Here is a 26,725-nt window from a genome sequence, read left to right as displayed (position 1 = left end):
TGGGGGAGAAAATCCTTATTTTTATAGGACTTCATCGGGCTGTCAAAAAAAAAAAAAAAAAATAGGTGAAATGAATCAATAGAAGGTAACGCTGATTTGGGATTTAAAAATGGAACGAATAATAAAATGCGGCTGATGACATCTAACCTAAGTAGGTTTAAAAGTGCGACTGGAGAATGACAGATGGGTTCAGATGAAGTATGACACACACAAATCCACAGAAAAAGCATATAACATGAGCGGAAAGTACGTGAAAAGCAGCAGCCGTAAAAAAAAACCAAGAAATGGTGTTGTTTTACAAGAAGTGATGTGATAGCCTATCCTATCCTAATGTACGTTCACGCGTAGACCCACACATTTTACCGTGTAGGCATTCGGAACAGAAATCTTACGGAATACGTTGATTACTCCTTATTCCTGGAGGTGTCCTATGTCTGTAGAAGTGTGTTCACGGGGCCAGTTTGCCTGTTCTGGGGGACGAAAACGCGGAATTTTAACTTTGTACCTTTCTTCAATGAGTCTCTAGGACTCATTGAAGAAATATGTCCTAGAGACTCATTTCTTTCGCCGCCCCCTCCTTCTTAGTATACCCAAACAGTTTCTTGCAACCTCATTATATGCCATTGATTTTTTTTTTTTTTCATTATATTTTAATCGTGTCTTCTGGGGTTTCCACTGTCTCACCTTTCAGCTTCTCATTTTCCAAAATATGAAATCGATTTTTTATTATAATAGAAAAGATTTTCTCAGTTTCATTCATTTTTAATTTAGACATGTCATTTTATCCTCCCATTCTGATTTCTATTTTTTTTTTTTTTATCCCATGCAGTTTTAATTTCATTTTGGCTGTAAGTAACGATCAGATCCTGCATCAGCTTCTCACCTTACTTTAACATTGAAGAGTGAACTCCTAAAACTACCCTTCATTGCAACATGATCGATTTGAGTTTTGGGCGATATCCAGGTCATTTATGCATGGCATATTAGTATTGACAGAGAAACATTATCGTTAATAATTATTAAGAGTTATGGAATAATCAAAGAAATGAATAAGGGAAGGAAAAGCTGTGTTGTTGCACAGCAAACAATGTCTGAATGGTTTGAGGTAGGGTTGGGTAATTATATAGTCGTAGACTGGATTATGAGAACAGGAGGAGGAATATAGAAATACAGAAGAGGAATTAAATGGAATCCAATGTCACAGTTAGAAGATCTAGATTATGCTGATGAGTTTGATATCAACAAAATACAATGACATACCAAAAAAAAAAAAAAAAAAATCGAAACGCTTGTATAAAACTCTTAAAATAAATCTTAAAATAAATATGGCAAAAACAAAAGTGCATAAATTAAATAGTTAAAATCAAGTGGCAATTTAATAAAAAGAAATTAAAATTAATCAATGTGCTATTAGAAGAAGTTAAGAATTTTACATACTTCGAAGCAAATGAAGATACTTGAAGGTGGAACTGGCAGGGGTGTAATGCAAACGCTGACAAAAGCTAATACAGTAAATTAAATAATATATGAAACTATTCAAAATACCATAATAAAAAGAAAATAAAAATCTTCAATAGCAATGTTGAGGCGGTATTATTATTATCATGTGGATCAGAGACAGAGATTCCTAAAATGGCTTTGATATGGATCCCACAACGGAAAAGCCAAAATAGCGTGGCAGAGAAGAAACAGATCTCAGCACTATGTGCCATGAGGCACGAAGAGGGTCGTTTTATAGTTCAGTGTAGCACGTAATAAAATCATCAAGTGATTCGTATTCGCATCGAAATACTGATAAAAAAAAGTATACCTGTAAAGATGTTATCCAGGTGGGTATCTATATCCTTGTCATCTCTGTCCAGTTCCGAAAGAACAGCTTCTACAATAGGGACCATCATGGCGGTGGTGGCCGTGTTGCTGATCCACATCGATAAGAACATGGTGGTCAACATGAAACCCAGCATTAACCTAGAAATCAGAATGGGATGCAAAGAATTTTATTTTTATTTTCAACGTCATATTTATGGAAGATTGGAGCTGGAAATAGTAATAACGTTCAATATTATCATTTATGTGCCTCGTTAAATAAAGATATAAAAGCGTCGACATGAATTCATATAAAATAGAGTTTTAAATATATTATTAATAATGGATGATCTCAAATCGAAACAGCCTGGAAAAGTAAAAATTAAGATGGAAGGCCACTCACCATCTGAATCCTGTTCCGATGATGAGGAGGACTTTGAGGGCAATACGTTTATGTAGATTGCAATGCTCCACAGCGGCAGCCATTGTGAGACCTCCCAAATACATCATGATCGTGTCCTACGGAAAAAGGAAGACAAAGTTTAATTGATTCAGATATACGACTAAATTTGATGTACAAAAATAATTGGATGGAGGAGGAGGAGGATTGCATTCATTCTATTATATTGCCAATATTTGTTCTACTGGGTAAAATATTAACCATCGCTGTTCTGCTCCTCGCGAATCCAGTATAAGATAAAGGGCTGCGAATTAAAAACTAAATACGGTAATAACATAACCATTTGTTCGCCAATATTAAGAGAAAACGATTAAGATCAATTGTTACTCTGAACCAGTGGTTCTCAAACTTTTTGAAGTCGGGGCGCATTTAAAATCCTACAAATAATTGTAGGCGCACTATATACAAATTTCTGAGAAATATGTTATAATAATTAAGTCAAATATTACAGAAAAAAAATAATGCGATAAAAAATAAATAAAATGAAACGTACCTTAAGTTTATTCATTCTTGTGTTTATGAGAAAAAACATGAGCCTGATGTGTCCTAGCGATTGCTTCAATGTTTGGGCATATATTTGAAAGGCAAACTCTCATTTCCTCGTCAATACATTGAAGAGTTCCTCTCTTTTTACCCTTAATAGTGGTGAGGGTAGAAAATCCTAATTCACATAAATATGATGTTGAAAATTGTAGTAAAATGTTCAAAGCTTTTTTAGATATTGACACATATTCTTCTTTTATAGAAATCCAAAAGGCTTCAAGAGACAATTCCTTATGTTTAATCATCAATCCACGATCAGTGGATACAGCTGCCAGTTCTTCTTCTGTTAATGATAAACCTAAATCACTTGAAGTTTCCATAAATGGGTTTCTAATCCAATCGTATTGTTCAGTGTTAAGTGATGGAAAATAAGAACTCAATTTTTTTTCTAAACTTGTTAAATGTTCAATTATTATTGGAAGTGTTTCATTTATGCAAGTGTTACTTGCCAATGGAAACATTTCCAAATTACCTTCAACAGCATTTCTTTTCCAAATCTGTAGTTTTCTCTGAAACGCTTTCATTTTGTCAGTGGATGTGAGAATATTTTCTTCTTTCCCTTGCATGCTAGTATTCAAAATATTGAGCTGCTGAAATATATCGGCCAAATACTGTAACCTGGCAATCCAAAATTCGCACCGAAGGAGGTTACAAAAATGTAATTGTTTCATCTCTTCAAAAAACGCAAGGGTAAGTACTTTCCCCCCTTGACAGCCACCTCACCTCAGTGTGTAACAGAAGCCGTCTGTGTTGTGAATCCATATCGATACAAAGCTTTTCGAATAAACGCGATTTGACAGGTCTTGTTTTAATAAAGTTTACCATCTGAACAACTTGATCTAAAACTTCTCTTAATTTTTCTCCCAATGTTTTTTACAAAAGATGTAAGGCCCTTAACACAGCCTACCATGGAGGGGGGGGCTCCATCTGTACAAATGCCTACACACGACTTCCACGTTAACTGTCATTTACCAAGATAGCTATTCAAAATGTTAAAAACGTCCTCACCTTTTGTAGACACACTTAATTCTTTGCAAAAAAGAAACTGATTTACTATTTGATCTTCATTAATCAAACGGACGAATGCTAAGAGTTGCGCCTTGTTGGTAATGTCTGTTGACTCATCAACTTGCAATGCAAAATTTGAATACTGAAGTTTATTACTGCATACATTTTTCTCGATATCAGAAGACATTTCTATAATACGCCTGTGAACTATATCGTTGGACATAGGAATCTTGCTTATTTTCATTGCTGCTTCATTTCCTAGCACTGTCATGACCATTTCTTTGCACGCAGGCAAAATAAGTGATTCACCTAAAGTATGATCTTTCATATTTTTTGCTATCAGTTCTGAGACTTGATAAGAAGCGATTTGAGCTTTATCAGAAACAGTCATTATACTTTTAAAAGAATTTGCCGCTTTTGTTTACTGTTCAGACAATCTCTTGAAAAAACTTCCACATTTATCTTGTAAATTAGAGTGTATAGTTTTAAAATGTTCACTCAATTTACTAGGCAGCAATGATTCATTTGCCATTTTACATCCACCTACTAAACATAGCGGCAAAGGATGATCTTCACTTCCGGTCCAAGTGAAACCAAAGCTTAAATAACTTTCATTATACTTGCGAGTAGGCCGCGATTTTGCTTTCTTACTTGCACTTAACTTTTGCTCACTTCCAGAATCTGATTCTTCAATATCACGCTTCTTTTTGAGAAATCTATCCATTTTATTTGGGTGTATTTATCTGAAAATAAGTAATATACACAACAAGAATAAACCATATTCTTGTTCTCTTTGCAAGAAAACTCGCTGTTAATTAACATAATAATGATGTGTTGACAAAAAAGAGCGGTATATCCGTAATGAAAAGGTATAATAGAGTAACTATATTTATTTTTATATCTGGACACATATTTTACTCTGGAATACCACAGGGCGCACCCGGAAATCTAGGGCACACCAGTGCGCACCCTTTGAGAACCACTGTTCTGAACATTTAATTACGTAGGTTAGAAGGGCATGTTACTTTGCCCTTTCTATCTTTCATCCTTGTTTAATGATCGTTTGGTTGACAAGGCAACTGGGAATAACTTGTATTGCCATGGCAACATCAACAGCAGTGTAAGATCTCATCGCAAATACATTGAATGTTACTGTGCTGGTCGGTGTACGGCCTGAAGGTCAATCCTGCGTCTAAGAAGCTGGAACAGACGGAATTTAAAAGATTTAAAAAAAGGTGTTAAGTGCAGCTCGTAGATTATAACAAAAGCGAATGTTTTTGACATTATTTATTTATTCTCACCTTCATATAAGGATAACAAGCTTCTGATGTTGTTAGGATTCCCAACAGCGGAAATAGGATGACAGGAATGAGTGAGGTAGCGACTAGGGGGATGGGTTCCAACATAAAAAAACATGCCATCACAAGAACAACATACCCGCATCTTGATTCCTGAAAAAGTTTGGTTTTATTTTAGATATTACTAAATATTAATAATTACTTTTTATTACTGCAATATTTAAAAAATAAAAAAATAACTGTTTTTTTTCTCCTAAATTCAAATGACTGTAGCTGACTGTCAAGTAAACTGTTTTATTACTTGCACATTAAACATGCGTATATATAAATCATGACATTGAAATGACAAGTTCAACATAATTTATTTCGTTGGCATTCGTTCTTCCCCCCCCCCCCCCACACACACACAACAGTACCATTTTGAAGCCTTTCGCAGTAATGATGAAATAACAATTCATGTCGTGTTTTGTCATGTCATCATTGCTAGTGGGAAAACCAGAAAAAAACTTCTGCGCTTTAATGTATGCAACAAAAACAAAGAAATGTTACAATAAACAGTGAATCGCTATTTCTTGAAATATAAGTGGATTTTCGTTATGATTGGTATTTCAATTGGTCTCAAATGATGTTTTCATACTAATTCGACTACAAATAATATTCAGTTAGACGTTTCAGTTAAATTTGAGCTAAAAATCGAAAAGCTAGCATTTTTGTTCACGATATGCATAAGCAGTATATAATAGTTTAGTTAATACAACCGTTGTATTTGTTCCACTACACTGATAGTACAACAGTATCTGCTTACATGAAAAGATGGAGCTAATGTGTAAGCAGAAGTTCGCTTTAGTTTACTGCTCCACATGAACTTCGTAAAGTTCTTAAAGAGAGGTTTTAGGTTAATTCTACTTGTTATTACTGAAATCAGCAGGGTTGGTAGTGATGGGGTAGCGGCTGCGGGTTCGAATCCCGCGTAGTCATGAATGTTTGTGAGTGTCCTCCACCTTCATACATTCATTCACCCAAGTATGGATACACTCTCTCAATATAGACTGAGTCACCATGGGAGTAGTAGACCCGAAAGCTCCCTCAATGGGAGAAGCCTTCACCCTGCAGTGGGTAGAAAATAGGCTCTTCATCATCATAAAGCGATATCGCAAGAACTTTTTAACAATATGCGTTGTACTTTTTAACATGCACACAAGTTCTATACAGAGGCTGGGATACAATGAGTATGAATTTCCTTAAGGAGGATGTGCTGTCTGTGGAAAGATCAGTATACATCAAAATTATTTTTCCCCTCATTGCAATTCTCGTAGTTTGGATGGCTATATTCAATTTTTCTTATTTGATAGAATATCAATAGGAAATTGCTGAAATGTAATTTTATGTTTTTATATCTTTTATGTAAAAAAAAGTTTTACGAAGAAAGGCAGGTGCCACAAAAAAATAAATTCGCTCATCATGTTAAGAAAACTCATTTCTATGCTGTTCTTCCCAAAATTAATGCAAAAATACGATTTTTAGAGCTTTCATTTCAATAGAATTTACGGACAAAGAAATTTGGACACGATGTCTGATAATCGCGTGTTCTAAAGCTGGTTTATCTATATTTTGGCATTAAAATTCCGAAATTCCAGAGTGTAAGCTCTGGTGTCCATGTGAGAATGACTTACTCACTTCTAGCTGAGAAACCTTTATAAAGTCGCTTTGAGTTGCAGATTAGATTCAAACCCATAACTTTCCAAGCAAACAGTGAATGTCGCATTATCATCCAACAGTACACAATAGCGTTAGCTAAAATAAACATTAATACGAATGCTAAGAACAACAAGCTCACAAAAAAGTAAATAGTAAGAAAAATACAAAAAAAAAATGTATTTCCTTATTTGTCAGCATGATACTTGTTTCTATCAAATCGCTGATGTAAAAAAAAAATTGTCCACAAATTTAAATATTTATAATAAATTGTAGCTGATTGACTATGAGGAATTTAAGTGTTCGGACCGCAGTGGTGTAAAGAACATGGCAACTAATTTGTAAAGCAATGGAAGTCCGTGATGTGGAGCAATGAATTACACTACGCTCTTTTCCAAGGGGATGGTTGAGTGTGGGTTTATTAGGTGCCTTGGAAAGGCCTTATAGCTGAGTACATGAGCCCAAAAGGGTGAAGACGGAGTTTTCATGGTCTGGTCAGTTGTAACTGTTTCTGATGGGATGGATTTGGACTTTTAGTCGTCTCGAAGTATAAATGCCAATGAATTTGTAACACTTCTCGATAATGCAATTCCTACATTTGTATCACGGTACAAAATGTTACGAAAATGGCCAGAGATCCATCTCTTTCAACACGACAATATAATGCACTACGTCATACCTGAGTGGCCTGCAGAGAGTCACCATTTCAGTTAACCCAATGGAGCCTCTTTGATACGATGCTGGTATTTTGCCTGCATGACAATAATAGTACATGAACTGGCGGTTATGTTGAAAGAAAAATTGTCTAAAATGTTTGAGTAATTCTCGCAAAACTGGCAGGAAGATTTTTTTAAAAAAAGAGCGTAATTCGCACACTTTACAATCGAAATGTGTGAATATTTCTACTTATATCAACGTGGTAGGCGTGCGGGAGATCCAGTTTATTTTATAAGATGTGTGATAAAGCAAGGATCACATAATACAGGAGAAAAAGTTACAACGATCAGTTTGGGAAATATTTCGAAATCTTTTGACCGCTATAAAAATACATAAGTACATTACACGAAACGCAGCATTAAATGCATTTTATTTTTTATTTTTGGGTTCTTGACAATCCAACTGGCCAGTTTTGAAATTTTAACATCAAAAATCACCCATTTTTATATATTGTTTGTATTTTTAGAAAAGATAAAATATACATAGAAATATATAGATATAGAAAAATGGGTGACCTATTTCCAAAATCTCTGGACAGATGAAAACAATGAAATAAAATTTTATAAAATAAAGAATGACCTAACAGAAAATATCACAATGTTAGAACTGAAAAATACAATAAAGAAGATGAAAAATAAGGAAAACACCAAGAGAAGATAATATACTCGTAAATATAGAACTGTATATAAAACTTTGTCAAAGTAAATAACATAATAAATAATATACTCAAGCCATCCCTAGTACAAAAACACACTAGAATCAGACTATATAATGTCTTGTCAAAACCAACATCATAAAAGGGAAAGACGAAAAACGAATTCAAACAGCAGAAATGAAATTTCTCAGAAAAACAGCTGGATATACCCAGTGGGACCATAAAACAAATGAAGAAATCTTACAATCTCTGAAAATAAAACCAATTAATTACTACATAAGACAGTATAAACAAAAATAGATAAAACATTTAAATCGAATGGACAACAGCAGATTACCGAAAATATTATACAAATATAAAATAAGTAGAAAAAGAAGAATCGGAAGACCAAGAAAGAGATGACATGAGACCGAAACAGACCACCTGGCCTAAAATCCATGTTAGGAAGAAGACATCAAAAACAAACTAAATATGTATTTTGAAGGAAATTTAACTCGAGGCAAGCAGGCACATATATGTATTGTAAAGAGGAAATACATTTATGCTGATGAAAAAAAGAACACGGAAGTGACGTTGAGAGTCTGGTGAAAGTTTGGTGTCTACACGCATGCCTAGCGAGATATTTGCGATAGCATAATTTTTTTGTAAAAAAAACACCGGCTGTGGAAGCCGTGTGTACCTTCCATCCTAATGACATCACTGCCCTATCAGTTTAAAATTATAGCTCCATTAAAATTAATGCTGCACCTTGCCACAGTATTCTATGTCGCGAAACTAGATTTACGTAGTAAATATATAGTTCAAATTGCTCGAGATATGTCAAAGAAGACTAACTGGTATAAATTCTAGAAGGAATCGAGCTGAAGAAGCAAAACAGGCTGTAGTGAAATCTAGCGAGCAGGTGCCATTCGTACGTGAAGAAAATAATATGCTATAAAATCTAATGAGATTGATCTTAGTAGTAATAAATGAAATGGTATAAACTTATTTAGCTCCCGGAAATTCAGTTTTTTAACAGCAAGCCGGTCAAGAAGGATGCACCAAAGAAGAACAACATGTAGCGCTTCGATATTTTGAGATAAAGATATACAAACAATCAAGGTGAAGTTGGTTAGTATATTCTTTATTTTCATAAACCAGCATTCATATCCTTTAAAACTAGAAGATACTATGCAATTGTTTTTCACTTTCATTTTGTGTTTTTCTTACTATTGTAATGTAGTGTTAGGTTCTTTCTCACACACATACCAGGAGATCCCTAGCTTAGTCGTGATGATGATAACGCATTTGGGCTGAAAAGAACTAGAGGCTTGAATTCTGTCTGTCTAGGACACCAAAACCTTCATAAGGGCTTTTCACTTGCCTGAAAGAAAAAAAAAAAAAAAAAAAAAAAAAAACATAGAATTAATGGACACACGACACTGGCCTCATAGCTTTAGTTATTTCGTCCGTAATATTAGCCTCCAACGTGAATCTTCGCCTGTGGGTTTGCAGATTCCTCTTCTCGAAAAGAGAGAATCTCTACCGAAGATCAGCACCAAAATGATCTTAAATGGTCACTGGGTAACCTTTACTGGCATCCTCCGTAGCGCAATTGGAAGAACGACGGTACGTTGTCCCCCCCCCCCTTCGATTAGAAAAGACCTAAATTCGATTCCCGTCGTGACAGGAGGAATCTTTATATGGACTTTTTCAACTGAATGTGAGTTAGCCGATCTCATGCGGAGGTAGCAGGGTTTTTTCTCCCGGAAACTCGGGTTTTTCATCCCGCATACAGACAAATCGGCCCTTCAGAACACACGCAATTACAGACAAAAATACTAGCTGTGGTGGTGGTGGTTGTGGGCGATAGATGGCGTTGGTGTAGATCAGTGTTTCTCAAAGTGTGGTATATCCCCAGGGGGTACGCAAAAGGTCGTTAGGGGGTACGTGGCCATTTTCGGCTATGCATAATTAAAGGAGTCATTATGTTTTTCAACAAACAGTGCAATTAGAGGCAACCGGGATAAAACGGCACTAATTAATGAATCACATCTCCTCTCCAACAGAAACTGCTGTATAGACAAAGCAAAACCATATGTTGCCGGTGGAACATATGGTTTTGCTTGACACCACTCCCCGTCGTTAACGTGTTAAAACTATGAAATATATAGTGAATGTGTTTCAGATATTATGGAATTTGGTTGAAGGGAATTAGCATTGCAACTCAACTGTTGAAATGCTAATTTGTCTTTGGTTCGCGCGATCTTTTGTTAATGCCGCACCAATCATATGCAGTTCTTTGCTGCTCTACGTATCTCAAGTCTTGTAAATTACTGGTAATTTTTGCTTAAAATAATGGGAAAGAAGATGACGCTATTTGGGTAGATGACTTTGACGATGCACACAAAGAAACTGTTCTCGATGCCAAAAGTAGTGATAGCGAGTAGGAGCTTCTTGGTAAGTCGCACCATTTTCAGTTTTTTTCTGAAGCTCAGTGGATGTGGCGTTTGCACACTACTGCGCTTGGCCGCCCGCACGAAGGAAGACTTGGTTTCGAGTCTAGTCGGCGACTAGAGGAAATTTTTCTAAGCCTTTTTTCGACTGGTTCCCGAGTTAGTCGATCTCTGGCACGAGCAAGCGGGTTTTTCCTCCTGTAAACTCAAGAAAATCGACCGTAGAACCCACATTATTTCAGACATTAAATATATTGTGTTAGGGTTAGGGACCACGAGATGGCGGCACATTTGGGCCGTCTCTCTTCACTGCGTACCGCTTAATTAATGATAGCCTTGGGCCATCTGTCTCTGATTGGGTACCAGTGGAGATTGAACTGCCCACTCAGTCTCCAAAAGTTAGATAGGGCTAAATGGCCTCGCCTACTCCCGTATATACGGGAATAAAAAGGCGTTAGCTGATTTTTTTTTTTTAGATATTTAATTTTAATTAATATTTTAAATTAATTTATAACTTTTTTAAATTGTATTAATTAAAATTGTAATTAATTAATTTATTTTTAATTAATTAATTAGGGATACTTGGTAATAATGAAAATTTAAGAAGGGGTACGCGGATGTCTGAAGTTTGAGAAAACTGGTGTAGATGATTGGTAGTAGAGGTTCGGTATAGTAGTGGAGACGGGGAGTTGTATAGTGGGTGTCCTCCCTCGATGAGTCTTCTGACTCCTTGGAGGTGTCACGAATAACATTAAATTTGTTGCTGGTTATCACACTGGTAAAGAAGTGAAAACAGACCTTTTCCCCATAAAAAATCTCCACGAACCCTAAGAAAATCCATGCTTGTGGAATTTCTTATTTCGAGAGAGAGAATGGATTAATCCATATCTTTTATGATACATAAATCTTCCTGACAGGAACAGTTTTGAAATGTCGAAACCCACCTAAGTGTCAATCACCCAGCAAACAAGTTATGTAGTTCACATGATAGATGAAATGAAAGTAGTATTAACTTTAAATAGTACAGAATTACTGAGCCAATACTACTGAATGCGTAATACCGGGAATATTCGATTATGTTTAGTATCTGCTGTGAACAAATGTGTTTTTTCTGACACAAAAATTAGTTCGCAGCCTGGTCTCCAGAGGTGACTTCAGTGAAACAAAAAGTTCAGAACGTCTCCAAGTCGTAGTACGTTTGAGGTTCCATTGATACTCGTGCAGATAATTTCAGTATCAGAGAGAACGTATTCAACTTCAAATCCGCAGCTTACGAAGGCCGAATGTGTTGCTTGACTCAAAAGTGGGCCATCGAGAACAAGTCAAGGTTAGCTGGTTGTCATTACATAAATCCTGTCTCTTTTAGAGAGGGATCGTTTATATCTTTTGTAACCTTGATATATTTGTCATCTTATGTAATTCTTAACAAACAAGAAAAAATGGTTTTCTAGGGGGGGAAAACAGTATTAGTGTACTCTACAGTATCAAGAATTAACTAATTTTCCTCTACATATATTGTTCAGGGAAATTTTCTTGCACAGGACAGAGTTTATCGTGTAGTCTATAAATATATACATCCTCAGGAGGTCTGAGTTTGTGTGGTCCCATTTTAGTTCAAGGATTTCACTAAAATGAGGTTTACACTGACAGAAATAACTTCAGACTAGAAAGGCTTATCACTTGAACTTTTGTCATGGGTACAGAAGGCATTATAGGTCTAAATTTGATTGAAAAACAATTATGAATAATCGAGCATTATTATTATTATTTTAGGATTGATCAGTTAAGGTTATGTACGTTAATATTCTCTGGTACTGTAATAATTATTTCGCAAAATAACTGAAAATCAACTTCAAAAAAAAGAAAATATGTCTTAGTTTGAATTCGCGATATCGTAGCAATACTGAAGGTGTGAAAACCGAGTGATTAAGTCAAATATAGACCCCGCCACCTTTAACAATTGGCCAATTGATTTCTGTTTGCTTACTAAAATTCAGGTATTCTGTTTCTGCCATCGAATATTATGCATAATGCTTTTAGATGTGACAAATACGGAATATAGTAGTACTCAACAGAAAAAAATAATAATCGAGGGTGATTCACCAGACGACTTTTATAAGAAATACTTCTCACAATAACAAGTATCCAAAAATACTATATCTAAGAAAGACTATTTCTTTGGAAATGGCAGTATTTGGACATTTAATTTTACATGAAAAGTAAACGTGCATTGGCTTTTAATAATAATTCATTAAGAGTAAGATTATGCAATCACTATCCAGTCCACGAGTTACAAGTTGCGTGCCAAGTTTAGCCGGAAAAAGGAAGACATCCTGGTATGTCTTATTATAAAGCTCATTACAATAGACTTTTTAAACTAATACACGTGCGGTTTATAATCGTGATAAAAGTGGAAATGTTAGCCAGCTATTAATATTCAAGAATAAATGTCCAATTAGCAAAACATGTTTTAGGCAAAGTAAAAAGAGCAAATAAACTACTGCAATTGCGAATGGCTTAAAGGATAATTGAAGCTAATCAAATTAAAGACCTAATGATCTAACGTATTAGACATTTGATTTTCAATATATCCTTCAAGCGATGTCATTTTTAACAAGTCAGTGATTTTATAACAGTTGCTGTTGCTTCGATTTTGAAATATGTATCGTAGCAAGATCTTCAAAAACAGGATAAACGTATGGAGGGGGGGGCTTAACTCTTCCCCTCCGCTTCTTTTTCTTTTATTTTCTGTTTGCTAGGATCGTAGTACTAATGTCTGAATTAGGTAGTAACCTCTAGAAGTAGTAACCTCTAGAGGTAGTAACCTTTAGAAGTTACAACTGCATTTTCAACATCAAAGCCAAAGGAGCAAGTTCTTTAAAATCGCCGATCCCTAGGCTTAAAAAAAACTTGTTAGCTTGCTAATCAGAATCGTTCCTGTAATACATGTCTAAAATTATGAATATAATATTGTTTTCTCGTTGGTTTTTCTCATGGTTGGGTGTGCAAGTATTAGTGGGAGGGATAGGATAAAAAAAAATCCCTAACACAGATATAAGAAACACGGATACGTACTAAACTATACATTTTCTGACGTCTTTCACGCAAATTGAATACAATAATTCACATTTTCTAAGGTTTTCCTGTTCATCCTACAGTGGAATCTACTCTGTTGAAATTTCGTGACATTCACAACCTCCATCAAGCTTGACGAACAAAGTTTTATTCTTGAATTTCAATGTCATGTGAAGGGGTTGCGAAAGAATGCATTAAGTCTGCGTTGAGAATAAAAACGGGGAAACTGTTTATTATACGATCACGTAATAACATGGTTAGGGCAAAGAAATTGCATATTGTTGAAGTCTCTTCCGTGCAAGTTAACATGCTTTCGTATGCACATAGGAAAAGCAAAACTTTTTTCATTTTGTCATTTATTAATCCAAAAATTTGATTTCAATAACTTCTGGCGATCGAAAATATTCACTAAGACTTTCTACATAGAATATTGTTCAATTTTCAAGAAGCAAATTACATGAAAGCAACCGTTTTTACAATTTCTTTTAACTGTTTGTATCTCTCAGTTATTCTTATAATAAAATTGGGAATGAACAACTAGCGCTCCCTTTCGGTGGAAAAGTTTTCAGCTACTTTTTTTTTTTTATTTTAAAGCGCATTTTAAATGATAATTGAAATTATCTTTGCAATTTAAAATGTGTTTATCGACAAAAAGTACACAAAATTTATTTTAGCATAATAAACGCGAAAATCTATGCAAATATTTGCATAACAGATACTAATATTTACAAATAAAAATAGTATTTTATTGCAGAAAGAGCATTTTAAATTAATAAATTAACTTGTCATATGTACGAAATATAATACAGAACTATATTTTGATTTTTTTTTTTTAATCACAGAGCACTTTTCAAAAGTTTATGGTTTGTTTCAGTTTGAAGAATCTTGTGACCCAACCGCTATGCTTCAAGTAAGCCAAAATAAATTAACTAATGGATAAACTAATTGATGGACAATTAGGACTTGTCCATCTTTTTTTTTACAACTCTTAAATTATATAGCCTCTTTCATTCAAAGCTCTAAACTGTAATCAATCGTCTTTCAACCAATTGAATTATTTAGAATCAAGGTTGGTTATTTAGGTTGGTCTAGTCTACCTAATGATTGCATGTGTTCTCCGGCTAGTTTGATTAGGTGGGGAGGAAAAAACGCTATCTTCGTGTGCAACAACTATAGAGTTATATTTGAATTAATTTTCAAACATGTCCCTGGCCTTTTCGATCACATACGTGACGTAATGTCTTAATTTTCTTGGTTCCCTTTGATTGAATTTTGTCACAGTTGAAACTAAGAAGTTCTTCAAACACATCAAAGGTGTATCCAAAAATAGAACTTTTGATATCCATTTGAACCTCATGTTACAAGCCAAAATAATCGTTGAATTATTTAAAAATTATTTTCTGGAATTTATTGAAAGTACGCAATTAAAACGATTAAACTTAAGTGTTTTATTTCCTTTGGAATAAAGTGTGTTCGGCACAAATATCATCTTTCATTGACTCGGAATACAGGTTTTATTCGTAGTAGTCAGATTGCACAAACTGGCTATATTTTCCAGTTACTTGATTTGGGGAAAGTGCACAATTGGGGGAAACCTTCTTTACTAGGAAATAGGCTCGTAAACACAATTTTCATCTCGTGATTATCATGAGACTTTTCAGGATCTTCCAGAACGTTTTCAGAATAATAAATAAATATATATATATATATATATATATATACACGAGTTACATCTATAAATTATGCTTTGATTCAGCTTTTATAACATAAAGCCTGAGTCTATCATCGAATTATTTCTTTTTGCATCTAAACTATGAAAAAAATATTTTTTTATGTAATTTAAAAACTTGTCATCGTTGTTTTTCTCTTGTCATGAGCAGCTGACAATGAAACCCCCTCTTTGAATACGAGTACATTTGCTAATATTGCGGATGCATTGCATAAAATAAATACAGAAGTGCTGCATTTATTCAAATGGAACGTTTTCGTTTGAGTAAGAATTATCTGGAAAGTAAGAAGTTATTATTGTTGTCTCATTATACCATTACATGCCGCAAAACAACAGTACATAAATGTTGAAATGAATCAGCATTCCTCCTGCTGTTCTCTAAGTTGCATTATCCATAAATTCAACCAACCAGTCGGAACTGGAGACTTACTCTTGACATCAAGGATGATCTCTTCAAGAGCACTACGCCTACATCTGTTGGTTTCCGGATAACCCTTCTTTGGGGTGGACACCGAGAAGGTAATTATGCCGTGAAAGGATGGGAGTCTGTAGGTTTGAGATATTAGTGAGATATTACTCGACATAGAAATCCCAGTCCAAGGGACACCGATCGAACTTTTCACGTTCCTAAGAACTTCGGAGCAAACTGGATTTCTGAAGCTAGCGCCAACTTCCCTGACCTGACATTTGTAGATTTAAACTCTTCTCTTTCTCAAAAACACCCACTTCACTCTTCCACTAAACCTCGATTCGTTTTCTCTTCTAGGACTTAAGGAACCTGTAAAAGGACATTTCAGTTTGTGGCACTTTTTTCTTTGCAGAAACCTCGAGATTTTAAAAAAATAATAATCTCGCATAACAGACGACAAATTGACCGCAACGTACGCATAATACACTGGCCTCACGGCCTTAGTTCCAGCAGTAAACAACCAAAACCAATCTTAATTATAACGTGGTCGATTCCTCCAAGAATTAAATTGTCATTTTGAGCGTAATTACAATGGCCAATCCAAAAGAAATAGTATCCTGTTCACTGAGTCCCCTTCTGTTATGGTTTCAAAATTCTTTTTCGTAGAAACAATTATTTTATTAAGTAGCAGACCAACTACAACGGGAAGATGTAGTTACCAAAAGTGTCCTGAACGTTTACAGAGTAGTGGTAATGGTCACACACAGACAGTTCAACGGAAGCCGAAGTCGATTGAAAATTCCACCTTTTCTTTCTAGAAAAAAGTCTTCGGGATAACCTAACCCTTCAGTCATTGATAGAATTGATGTCCGATAACTTTGCCATTTTTCTTAGGCGGAATAAACGCAATAAAAATGGTATTTGCCATCATTATTAACTTTGTCCTTTTCTCCATATCTTCTAAAATCATTTTCTATATGTCCGTGTTCAATTTCTTACTCTCCAATAAGAACAGACTTTTCATTTATGTTCCTATCTAATGACTCGAAAAATTCCTCCACGTCTTCCTTAGCGGAACTTTTTATAAACACCCCATTATTCTTAATAACATTATGTTAACAAAGTGATTTCCATCCTTTGCTAGCCCAGCTTCTCTTCTATTTATGCTTATGTTTATGGTGATTATCTTCAATTCTGCAAACGAGTGCGAGATTGTTCCTGTAGTTGACTTCACAGTTAACCCAATTTATTTGACAACAACAGCCGGGCATTCAATTTCTTGATACTCCAGCAATCATAATATCCGATTATGCTGCACCATCATGAGACGTGTAGCGTGTATGACTTGTAAGCGCATGAACTTCCTTCAATAAAATTCTCTATCGGGAAAAATGTTCACCCACTGTGGGATTTTTGCGCACAATAGGAAAATTGGCGTCTGACAGGTGCTAGTACATCGTATTCTCGAAGAGCAACTCACACATTTGAGGTGCAATCAAAAAACTTAAAAATCACATTAAACATAAGGTAGTGGATCAAATCCCACTACCTCGTGGACGTCCGCGAGTGTCCCAAGGCGGAAGATAAATTTCGTCGAGTTTAAGGTTATTAATGATAGAACTCAGTAGCACGAAAAACTTCACAGGAGTTCTGTTTTGCATTTTTGATTTCTCTTCCCCTCTCACGCCCACTCTTTTAATGCGCCACTGACATTTGGACGAAGTAGCAATAAGCATCTTGATTGTACGGTGTGTGATGTCATTGATAGCAGCAATGTGCACCACCTGCTCTATCATGTTAACTAGTACAAGCATAAGCCTACTGTTGCCATGGAAACAAGAAAATACCACATCCCCCCCCCATCAATTAAAGGATTATTTTTAAACAAAGTAGTGATTCAATGAACCATCGGCACTCGCCTTATCGCTTCAATTAAAGGTTCCAAATAATTTTAAAAAATACTAAAAATCACAACCATGGACGGAAGTGCCACTAGAGAGGATTTTGATTCCAATGCAATCACCTATCTTTATCCTTCATTTGCTGAAGTATTAACATTTTATGTGGATTCAAACAGATCGTACTGAGGTACGGTTTACAAGCAAATATTATTTAAGCTGTTGATTAGCGTATGATGATGTAACCACTGTGAGGAACAAACGATTGGATAGAGCACCGTCTTATTAATCATGTTACTGGCTATGGACGTCTATATGATAATTTTGACGTCTACTGACGTCAAGGTTATCATGGATACAAAGTGAATATTCATCATCATGCATATCAAAGATTAAGGCCTAGTGTGGCCTGTTCCCGCCTTAGAAGTCATTTTTAAGAGGACGTCCTGTTTTTCCTTTCCTTTTCCTAATGGCTTGTACTTTAAGGCTTGTTTTGGTAATCTTTCTGTTTTCATTCTTTGAACGTGTTCCATCCATCTATGTTTATATTTTTTAATTTTTTCTATTACTAATTCCTGGTTTAACGCTTTCATAATTTCTTCTGTGATCAAATAAGGTATACTTTGTAGTTTTTCTCATAAACTTCATTTCAGCTGTTTATTAATCTTTGTTTGTCTTTTTGTTTTATTGTGAGGAAACAAACGATTGGATACAGCACCGTCTTATTAACCACGCTACTGGCTATGGACGTCTATATGGTAACCTTGACGTCTATAGACGTCAAGGTTATCATGGATGCGAAGTACATATTCAAATTGTAATACCATTGATATATATATGATGGATACGAAGCGTATGAGGATGCGTATTTGATCCATAATGGCCGGTAAGGTGGTTAAACCAGTGCATGGATTGCTAGTGAATGTAATCTTTTTTTCGTCTCACAACCCTGTGTGCTGGTTAATCTGCTTTGTGGAATGAAAGTCCTGCCTCCTTCGGATGAGACCGGATGATGAAAAGATGAAGCTGATGAAGGATCACTATAAGTTTTTTATTATTATTATTACTGGTTTGTTTCAAGGGAAAAAAAAAAACATACAAGAAATAGATATTGGTTATCACGTGATCGCCACGAAGTGGCATGAGATTGTGACAAATCAAAGCCGATTATTTTCTTCAAATACAAAGATGATTTTAAAGTTAGAATGTTCTGAAATGATTAAAAAAAAAGGCTTCAAAATGTAGACATGTGGCTAAGAAAGCTTCAGAACAATTTTCTTGCAATCGAGCCTTACTTGTGATCGCTTCAGCTTTTGAGCAAAAACTGGAGAATGAGATTAAAGACGAAGAAACGATTTTGAGGTGAATACCCCACCCAGGTTCGATATTTTGGTTAATCTTTCCCTACTGATCTTCAAGATAACACCAAACCCTAGTAATATCTCTTAAATCTTCTCTTCTCTCAATAGAACGTCAACTCTCCCTTAGCTAAGAATGTCACTGTTGAAGAGAAAATCGGTTAATATTAACACACATCCTGCGGAAGGGTTCGTGATGAATGTACAACGAAGTGCTGTTAGAGCACGTCTTTTTACTAAGGTGGAATATTTGAAATACATAACTTATTCCCTTTAGTGCTATAATTTGAATAAATAAAACAGGTGGGGATGATAAAACATTTACTTGATACCCAAGCAAAGAAAACATGATTGAGCTGAAACCAATAAAACTGGTTGTTTAATATAAATCGACGAGCATTGCAGGCCCGAAACGAATTTTGGCTTATCCAACGAGGTTAAGTGTTTATCTTTAGCTTTACGGAACCGTTAGCGCAGAAGGATGGACAAAAATCGATCTTAGAGCACGTGGTTTGCTTATTACCAGTGACGACACGCACACCACAGACAAAATCAGATTGTTAGTTGCGAATTAAGGCGAGTAGCCGATCTTTTCCAATATAATTACGAATGCCTGTAGGAAGGAGTCCCACCTTACTATCGAATACTCAATATTTTTCTCTGAAACACACACACACACACGCACATATTGGAATGACAGCTTTAAGGCACTAACGGGCACTTTTTACATGCTGTTAAATAACACTCACCTGGGTACCGGCTAGAATGGGCAGCGGGAGAAGAACGATTGGAATTACAACAAAAAAAGCAATCTTCCACCATCCCATAAGAAAGCTGATGGTATGACGAAGTCGTGCCGGCATTTTCATGCTTGTCGCTGCTCACTAGGATAAGCCATCGAAAAGAGAGAGTGATATCCAAGTAGTCCACATGGATGTCTATCCCACTGTCTCGCGTGCACCGACTTGCTCTCTTTCCACTTCCCTGTCAGGACTAGTTTTGGGGGAAAAGGTGGAGGGGAATGATTGCAGTTGTACCTAGCAAGCCAGTAGCCTACTCACTGTACACAAAATACTAGCTAGTTTCGTATTTTCTCTTTCTCTGCGTCAGCCTCCTTAACAAGCGCATAGGTAGAGGCCAATAGCGAATGAACAGGATTTGTCGATAGCGATGACATCATGAGTCGACGTTTGGCGGTAGTTGAAAACAGAGAAAGAAAATGTTCTGAATGAGTTGCTGTACAGATTAAGCCTATCTGTATAAAGAAATGATCGTGCTTATTTTGAAGGACACCACCTTAAATCATGAAGAACAGAAGATTTATTTCAACTTTATAAAAGTGTTACGCGAGCACTGCAATTTCGGAGATTGCACAAGGACCGACAGTCAAAGCAGGAGACCATCCCTGAACGAGACAACGCAATGCGACTAATATTTACAGAATTTTAATACTTTTTTATACGAGTTCGTAACCTTCTTATTCAAATAAAGTCAACGGATATCTTGTTAACAAACGCTGAAAGAAGTGGGGAAGGACTTCCCTTTTATTTTTCCTTCATTATTCAAGAGAAATCCAAGTAGCCATGCTTGAGAAATCTTGACGAAGAAAGCTTCAAAAAAAGCACAAAGGATATAAAGATGCGGAAGGAAGAAGATTTAGAGATCTAATAATAGACTGTATTCGTATGTATACAAGAACGAACTTGTGGGAATGCGAGTTCAGTTTAATGTCAGCGGAGACATTTGCAGAAAAAATAGACAAGTTGCGTACAAAGCACTGTCAGTAAGAGGGGAATCTTTAAAAGAATCTCTTTCGCTAATCTGAATCTTTTTTCCCGGAAATAAAAGGGTTTTTCAAATGAAAGTGTGTCAGCCAAAGAACAAATAAAAACTGCTTTTTTTTTAGTGACTAACAGCACAGGATTGAGTTTTATTGGTGGTGCAGTGATAACATCGAAAGGAAGTAAAGCAATGAGGCCAGTGTATTATGTTTATTAATTCCGTGTGTTCTATGGCTGGTTTGCTTCGCAGCATGCGAAACCTTCCTACCGCATTTTGTGACCAGCTGACTCATCTTCAACTGTAAAGTCAATATAATGTTTATTGAGACAATTATTCTTAGTTAATTGTTCTTGGTTTCTCAGTATTAAGTATTCAAGAATCTATACTGCTAATCAGCAATTCGTTATTTATTTATTTTTTAAATATAACGCGTTGGGGTAACTAAGGTTGTTTGTATGATGCCTAAGTACAATTACGTTTAGCAAGAGAAACTTTGTTGGTCTTTTCAAAATATGACTTGCCTTCTTAGTTGATTTTTAACTACTTTTGGTTCTGAATTTTGTGGGGGTTTTCTGGAACTGTCTTGGCATATCGAAAGATTTTTTTTATATATAAAGAACGAGGGATTAAGACGTAATGGAGTTCCTCACTGCTGTAAGGATCAGTGCAATAACTCGATCTGAATAATGTTTGGATCAGAATAAAAAAACAGCCCATTCAAGCAGCAACAATATACTAAAAACAGGTCGGAGATGAGTTTTGTCGCACTGCGTGAGACACTACCGCTCCGCTTATTGGAGGTTTGAAGTGGCTTAAAAAAAGTCATATTTGGTCTCTTGAGTGGAGTTCTCGGATTGTGTAAAAAATAAAAATTCAATGTTTCTCTATAAACTTGTTAAGATATTTCTATAATGTAATAAAAAGTATTGATGACCAAACGTATCAAGGATTTAGGCCTACTATGGCCTGTTCCGGCCTTAGAAGTCATCGTTGAATCGTTTAAGAGGACGTCCTGGTTTTCTTTTTCCTAATGGCTTGTACTTTAAGGCTTGTTTTGGTAATCTTTTTATTTTCATTCTTTGAACGTGTTCCATCCATTTATGTTTATATTTTTTAATTTTTTTTTTTCAATTACTGGTTCTTGGTTTAGTTCTTTCATAATATCTTCGTTTCTTTTGTGATCAAATAGGGTATACTTTGCAGTTTTTCTCATAAACTTCATTTCTGCTGTTGTTAATCTTTGTTTGTCTTTTTGTTTTATTGTCCAGATTTCGCTTCCATACATTAAGACCGGTAGGGCTAATGTATTGTATACTTTTAGCCTGGTTTGAACTAGGTTTGGTTTAAATATAGAGTTAATTACTCCTGTTATTTTTAAATATTTTGCAATTTTTATGTTTATATCTTTTTCATTTTCATAAGTTATCATACATCCTAGGTAGTTAAATGAATTCACCTGTTCTAAGATCTTGTTATCTAATGCTATTTTAGTTATTGCTGGATCTTGTCCTTTAAAGGCCATAGTTTTTGATTTTTCCGTTGATATTATCATACCATAATCTTTGGATATCTCATTTAGATTTAAAATAGCTTTCTGTAAGTTATCTTAAGAATTTGTAATTATTATTTGGTCGTCTGCAAAGAGGAGAGTGTTTAAGTTAACTGTAGGTGAAAGTTTAATTCCTTGATGTAAATTTTTACTCCATTTTATTATTATTTCATTTAAGTAGATATTAAAAAGAGTTGCTGAGAGGGGACATCCCTGTCGGACCCCTTGGTTTATCTCTCTTGTATATGATAGCTCATGATTTAATCTTATTTGTATTTGATTATTTTCATATATACTTGTGACAGCTTTTAGGATATTATTTGGTATTTGTCTTTCTTTTAATATGTTAAATAATATGTTTCTTTTAACTTTGTCAAATGCTTTTTCAAAGTCAATAAATGCAATATGTGTTTCTAAATTATATTCTCTTCTTTTCTCTATTATTAATTTTAGGCAGAAGGCTGGGTCTATATATGATCGTCCTTTTCTAAATCCATTTTGTACCTCTAGAATAAAGTTTTCGGAATATTTCATTAGTTTGTTATTTAAGATTCTGCTGTATATTTTGTAACATGAATTTAGTATACTGATACCTCTATAGTTTTTAGGGTCATCTCTATTACCTTTCTTAAAGATAGGAATCACAATTGCTTTTTTCCATTCTATTGGGGGGATAGTAAGCTTTATATTAATTGAGACAAACTTAAATAAATGAAAAAATTCTCTAGCACCTTTTATTTCTCAAAGTGAGGAGGCAGAGCTCATTGAACCCTAACCGACTTTTTGAAGAGAGGCAGGAAGCCAATCTCCATCCTTCACTTAATGAGCTCAAATAATCAGTTAATCAACAATTTTCAGGGAGGAGAGAGAGACAACTGCGGTATCCATAAACACTTGTATTATTTTCTGTAACTTTGCTAGATCAACGGTCGATTTTTTTTTACACGCGGTGTTAAAACAATTTCCGGAATTAAAAAAACTTTATTAAATAAAATTTCTTAGTTAAATCGCGTAATCTGATTAACCGCTATTTATTGTCGAAAAGAATAATTCAATTCTGAAAGACCAGCAGGGGCGAATGCTGGTCTTGAAATTCACTCTTGCTCTTGTTATCATTCAGGGAATGAGAGGTGCGACTGAAGTCTGATTAGCGGAATAATAAATTACTGACCATTAAAACTATATATTTAGAAATTTATGTACATTTAATTATACAAATACAACATTTATTTTACAAATGATATTCTATCTTTTTCAGTTTAGCTACTTGAATACAAATTCCACCCTACGGTTCTTTTTTATGAACTGGTTAATAACATCGTCATAAAAAGTTGGTTGTAACTTAATTTTCCCAAGCAACACGCACACTTGTAAAGGCTGGCTGAAGTTCACTGGCTAGAGTTACTTTGACTGCGTATGGCCTGTGTTTAAGACGACGTGAAGGGAGCGGAAATGGTTATGCGCGCGCATGAAATCACAGCGCTGCAGCGAGGACCTGGAAGCTCCTACCGAGCAAGCCAAGGTAGCTTTCACTAGACGAGAAAGCATCGGCCTTCGATACACAATGCAAAGCTCAGTGATTGCCGGGCAAGCTTAAGACGTCTTCTGTCTACACAAATAAAAGCCTAAATGGAATGCTTATAAATGCATGCATTTATTAACAAATAAATATCACTTCTTTCTCAATTAATGAGCTTGCCAGCAAGCATGGAGAATTCGCCCCTGAAAATCACTGGTTTATGTTTTATTAATTATGGATAATACATTGAAAAGTAAGCCTAACTTTGGAACAAGGATCTGTTGCAGTTGTCCACATTATTTGGAAAGACCTTGAATCGCTCCCAAGCGGACATTTATAAGGACTTTTCAATTGAGGCACCAAACGGTTGTTGTATGGAGTTTGTCTTTCCCACCACTCAAAAACTGAATTTATCTAACTCGAAAAAAAATGCAGCATCCATAAGGAACATGTAAATTTATAGAATATAATATTCAGTTTCAGAGTATAATAATACTTATAGAGTATAAGTATTCAGTTTTTCAATGTCATTGCACAGAATTACTTCTCATCCGCAAACTATCTAAGACTCCCACATATACGACAAAAACAAATCTTATTTTATCATTTCCCACATTTTTATTTTATTCAAGCTAACCTGTTAAGGAAGACTCGTTTCTACTTTGATCGCTTATACATGTTTCACTCGTAAACAAAGATGCAACCTTGTTTATGAATAAGACTCCATGCTCTGTTAGCATGCGGTTTTTACCTCCACAATTTGCTTCGTTGCTTGCAGTTCCGTGTTTACTTAGGATGATTTCTTCTTCTTCTCTTCCGTCTAAGACGGGTTGAGTCTTCCCTTGAGGAGTCTTCACTTGAATCTTCCAGCCTTCTCTATTTCTTGCTGTTCGAAAAAGTTCCTTATATGTTCTGCATCCCGAAATGTTCTTTATTAATTTCAGCCAAGTAATTCTTGGTCTTCCAGGTCTTCTTTTTTTCATTTGGAAAAGTATTGATTAGGACGTTAGGAAGTTTGTTTGCTTACAGTGCGACCAAACTATCTGAGTTGTTGTTTTCTAATTTTTTCTATTATTGTCTTTTTATACAAAAATTCTTGTCGACCGTGCTGTTTGTTTTCTTTTCTGTCTAACTTGTTCTATTTATTTTTATTAAGCATTTCATTTCAAATGCCAACAGTCTTTTCTCCTCTCTTTTCTTAACTGTCCACGCTTCTGCTCCATAGATTAATATAATTTGTTGGCTTGCTTAGATATCTTTTTTGTTTTCCAGATTTGTTGTAATTTTCCCATGGTGATCCATCCTATCGCTATTCTGTGTTTGATTGTTTTGAGTTCATCTATTGTTTATGCTAGTTTTGATCGAAGTTATATCAAGTTGTCTACTTGTTCTCCATTTAGGGTGGCTGAGATGATAGTTCTGTTCCTCCCTATTTTCATCACTTTTGTCTTTTGATATTTATTATCATGTCATATATTTTACAGGTTTCGTTTAGTTGTTTATCAACTTTGATAGTTCATTTGGGGTTCTTGCAATAAGGACGAGATCATCCGCATATTTGATATTATTTATGTTTAAACCATTGACATTGGTTCCAGGCTCATTGTCTATTGCCTTCTTTACAACTTCGTCTAGATATATGTTGAATACGCATGGAGATAATGGGCATCCTTGCATTACTCTTTTTTGGATCTCTATGAGTTCTGTTGTGAGTGTGTCCTTTTTAATTATTGCATTTGTCTTAGAGTAATATTTCATCAGAAACTGTATTATATGTTCGTCTATTGTTTTTTCTAGTAGAATTTTAAGAAGGATTTCAATGTTGATGCTATCGAAAGCTTGTTTAAAGTCTACAAAACAACAATATAGTTCTTTATGGTCTTCCCAGCTGAACTATGCCTAGTTAGTGCAATGTGAAAATTTGGTCTATTGTTGAATAGTTTCCTCGGAAACCAGCTTGTTCTATGCCTATCACTTCTTCATACCTTTTTTAAATCTATTTTGTATAATTCTTATGAATATTTTATAGGTGTAGGAGAGTAAATTGATTGGTCTGTCATTTCTGCAGTCGTTTGTCTCCTTTCTTGTATATTGGGATGATCTTTCCAGTTCTCCAGTCATCTGGGATCTCTCCTGTTTGTAGTATTTTATTGAATAGGGTTGTTAAATATTCTGTTGATGTGCTGTCTCCATATGACCACAGTTCAGTCAATGCCTGGTGCTTTATTGTTTTCCATCTGTTTTATTGCGTATCTAACTTCTTGTGAAAATTTTGGGTGGTCGTTATTTTCTTCTATTGTTGGCAATGTGTAGTTTTGTTTCCTCGGTGAAAGATAGTCTTAAAATGGTTTGACCAGATTTTTCTTATATCTTCAATATTCCCAGTTTCAGTCATCTTGTTGTTTATCATTGTTACTGTTTTTGCTGAGAATGCCTTTGTAATTTCTCTTATAGTGTCATGGAAGACTTTTAGATTGTTTTGTTGGTATGCTTCTTGGCATTTCTTAGCTTTTTCTTCTAACCATTTTTCTTTTGCTTTTTTGCATAGGTTATCAACTTTATTTTTAGTGCTCTGTATTTTTCTATTCTCTTCATTGTTTTGTTGGTTTACAAGTATCTTGGCCTCTCTTTTTTCTTCTATTGTAGCTAGGATTTCTTGGGTTATCCACTGTTTGTTTATTTTGGGTTTGGTACCTAGAGTGTCTTTTGCAATTGATAACACTGTTTCTTTTCCTTCTTCCCAGTATTTTCCGCTATTCTGGAGGATGGAGAGTTTTAATTTCAAGCAC

General features: G+C 35.1%; 1 protein-coding gene across 1 annotated transcript in view; it reads right to left on the bottom strand.

Annotated features, from left to right (window-relative positions):
• Positions 1-20,057, bottom strand: part of LOC150095726 (Na(+)/citrate cotransporter-like) — an 84,297-nt gene extending 64,240 nt beyond the window's left edge. Inside the window, exons 1-4 of the mRNA XM_090410092.1 lie at positions 19,836-20,057; positions 5,119-5,268; positions 2,210-2,325; positions 1,811-1,968 (exon numbers count right to left, since the gene is read on the bottom strand). Coding sequence (XP_090266218.1) covers positions 1,811-1,968; positions 2,210-2,325; positions 5,119-5,268; positions 19,836-19,955 — 544 coding nt within the window. The 5' untranslated portion in view covers positions 19,956-20,057. The remainder of the gene's footprint in view (positions 1-1,810; positions 1,969-2,209; positions 2,326-5,118; positions 5,269-19,835) is intronic.
• Between the last annotated feature and the right edge of the window lie 6,668 nt (positions 20,058-26,725).

This window comes from Typopeltis vanoorti, chromosome 20 (assembly GCF_054136105.1).
Source record: "Typopeltis vanoorti isolate ZY-2024b chromosome 20, IOZ_Tvanoo_1.0, whole genome shotgun sequence".
Lineage (NCBI taxonomy): Eukaryota > Metazoa > Arthropoda > Arachnida > Uropygi > Thelyphonidae > Typopeltis > Typopeltis vanoorti.
The sequence above is the reverse complement of the archived record's forward strand: the minus strand, read 5'-3'. Positions and strand labels throughout refer to the sequence as shown.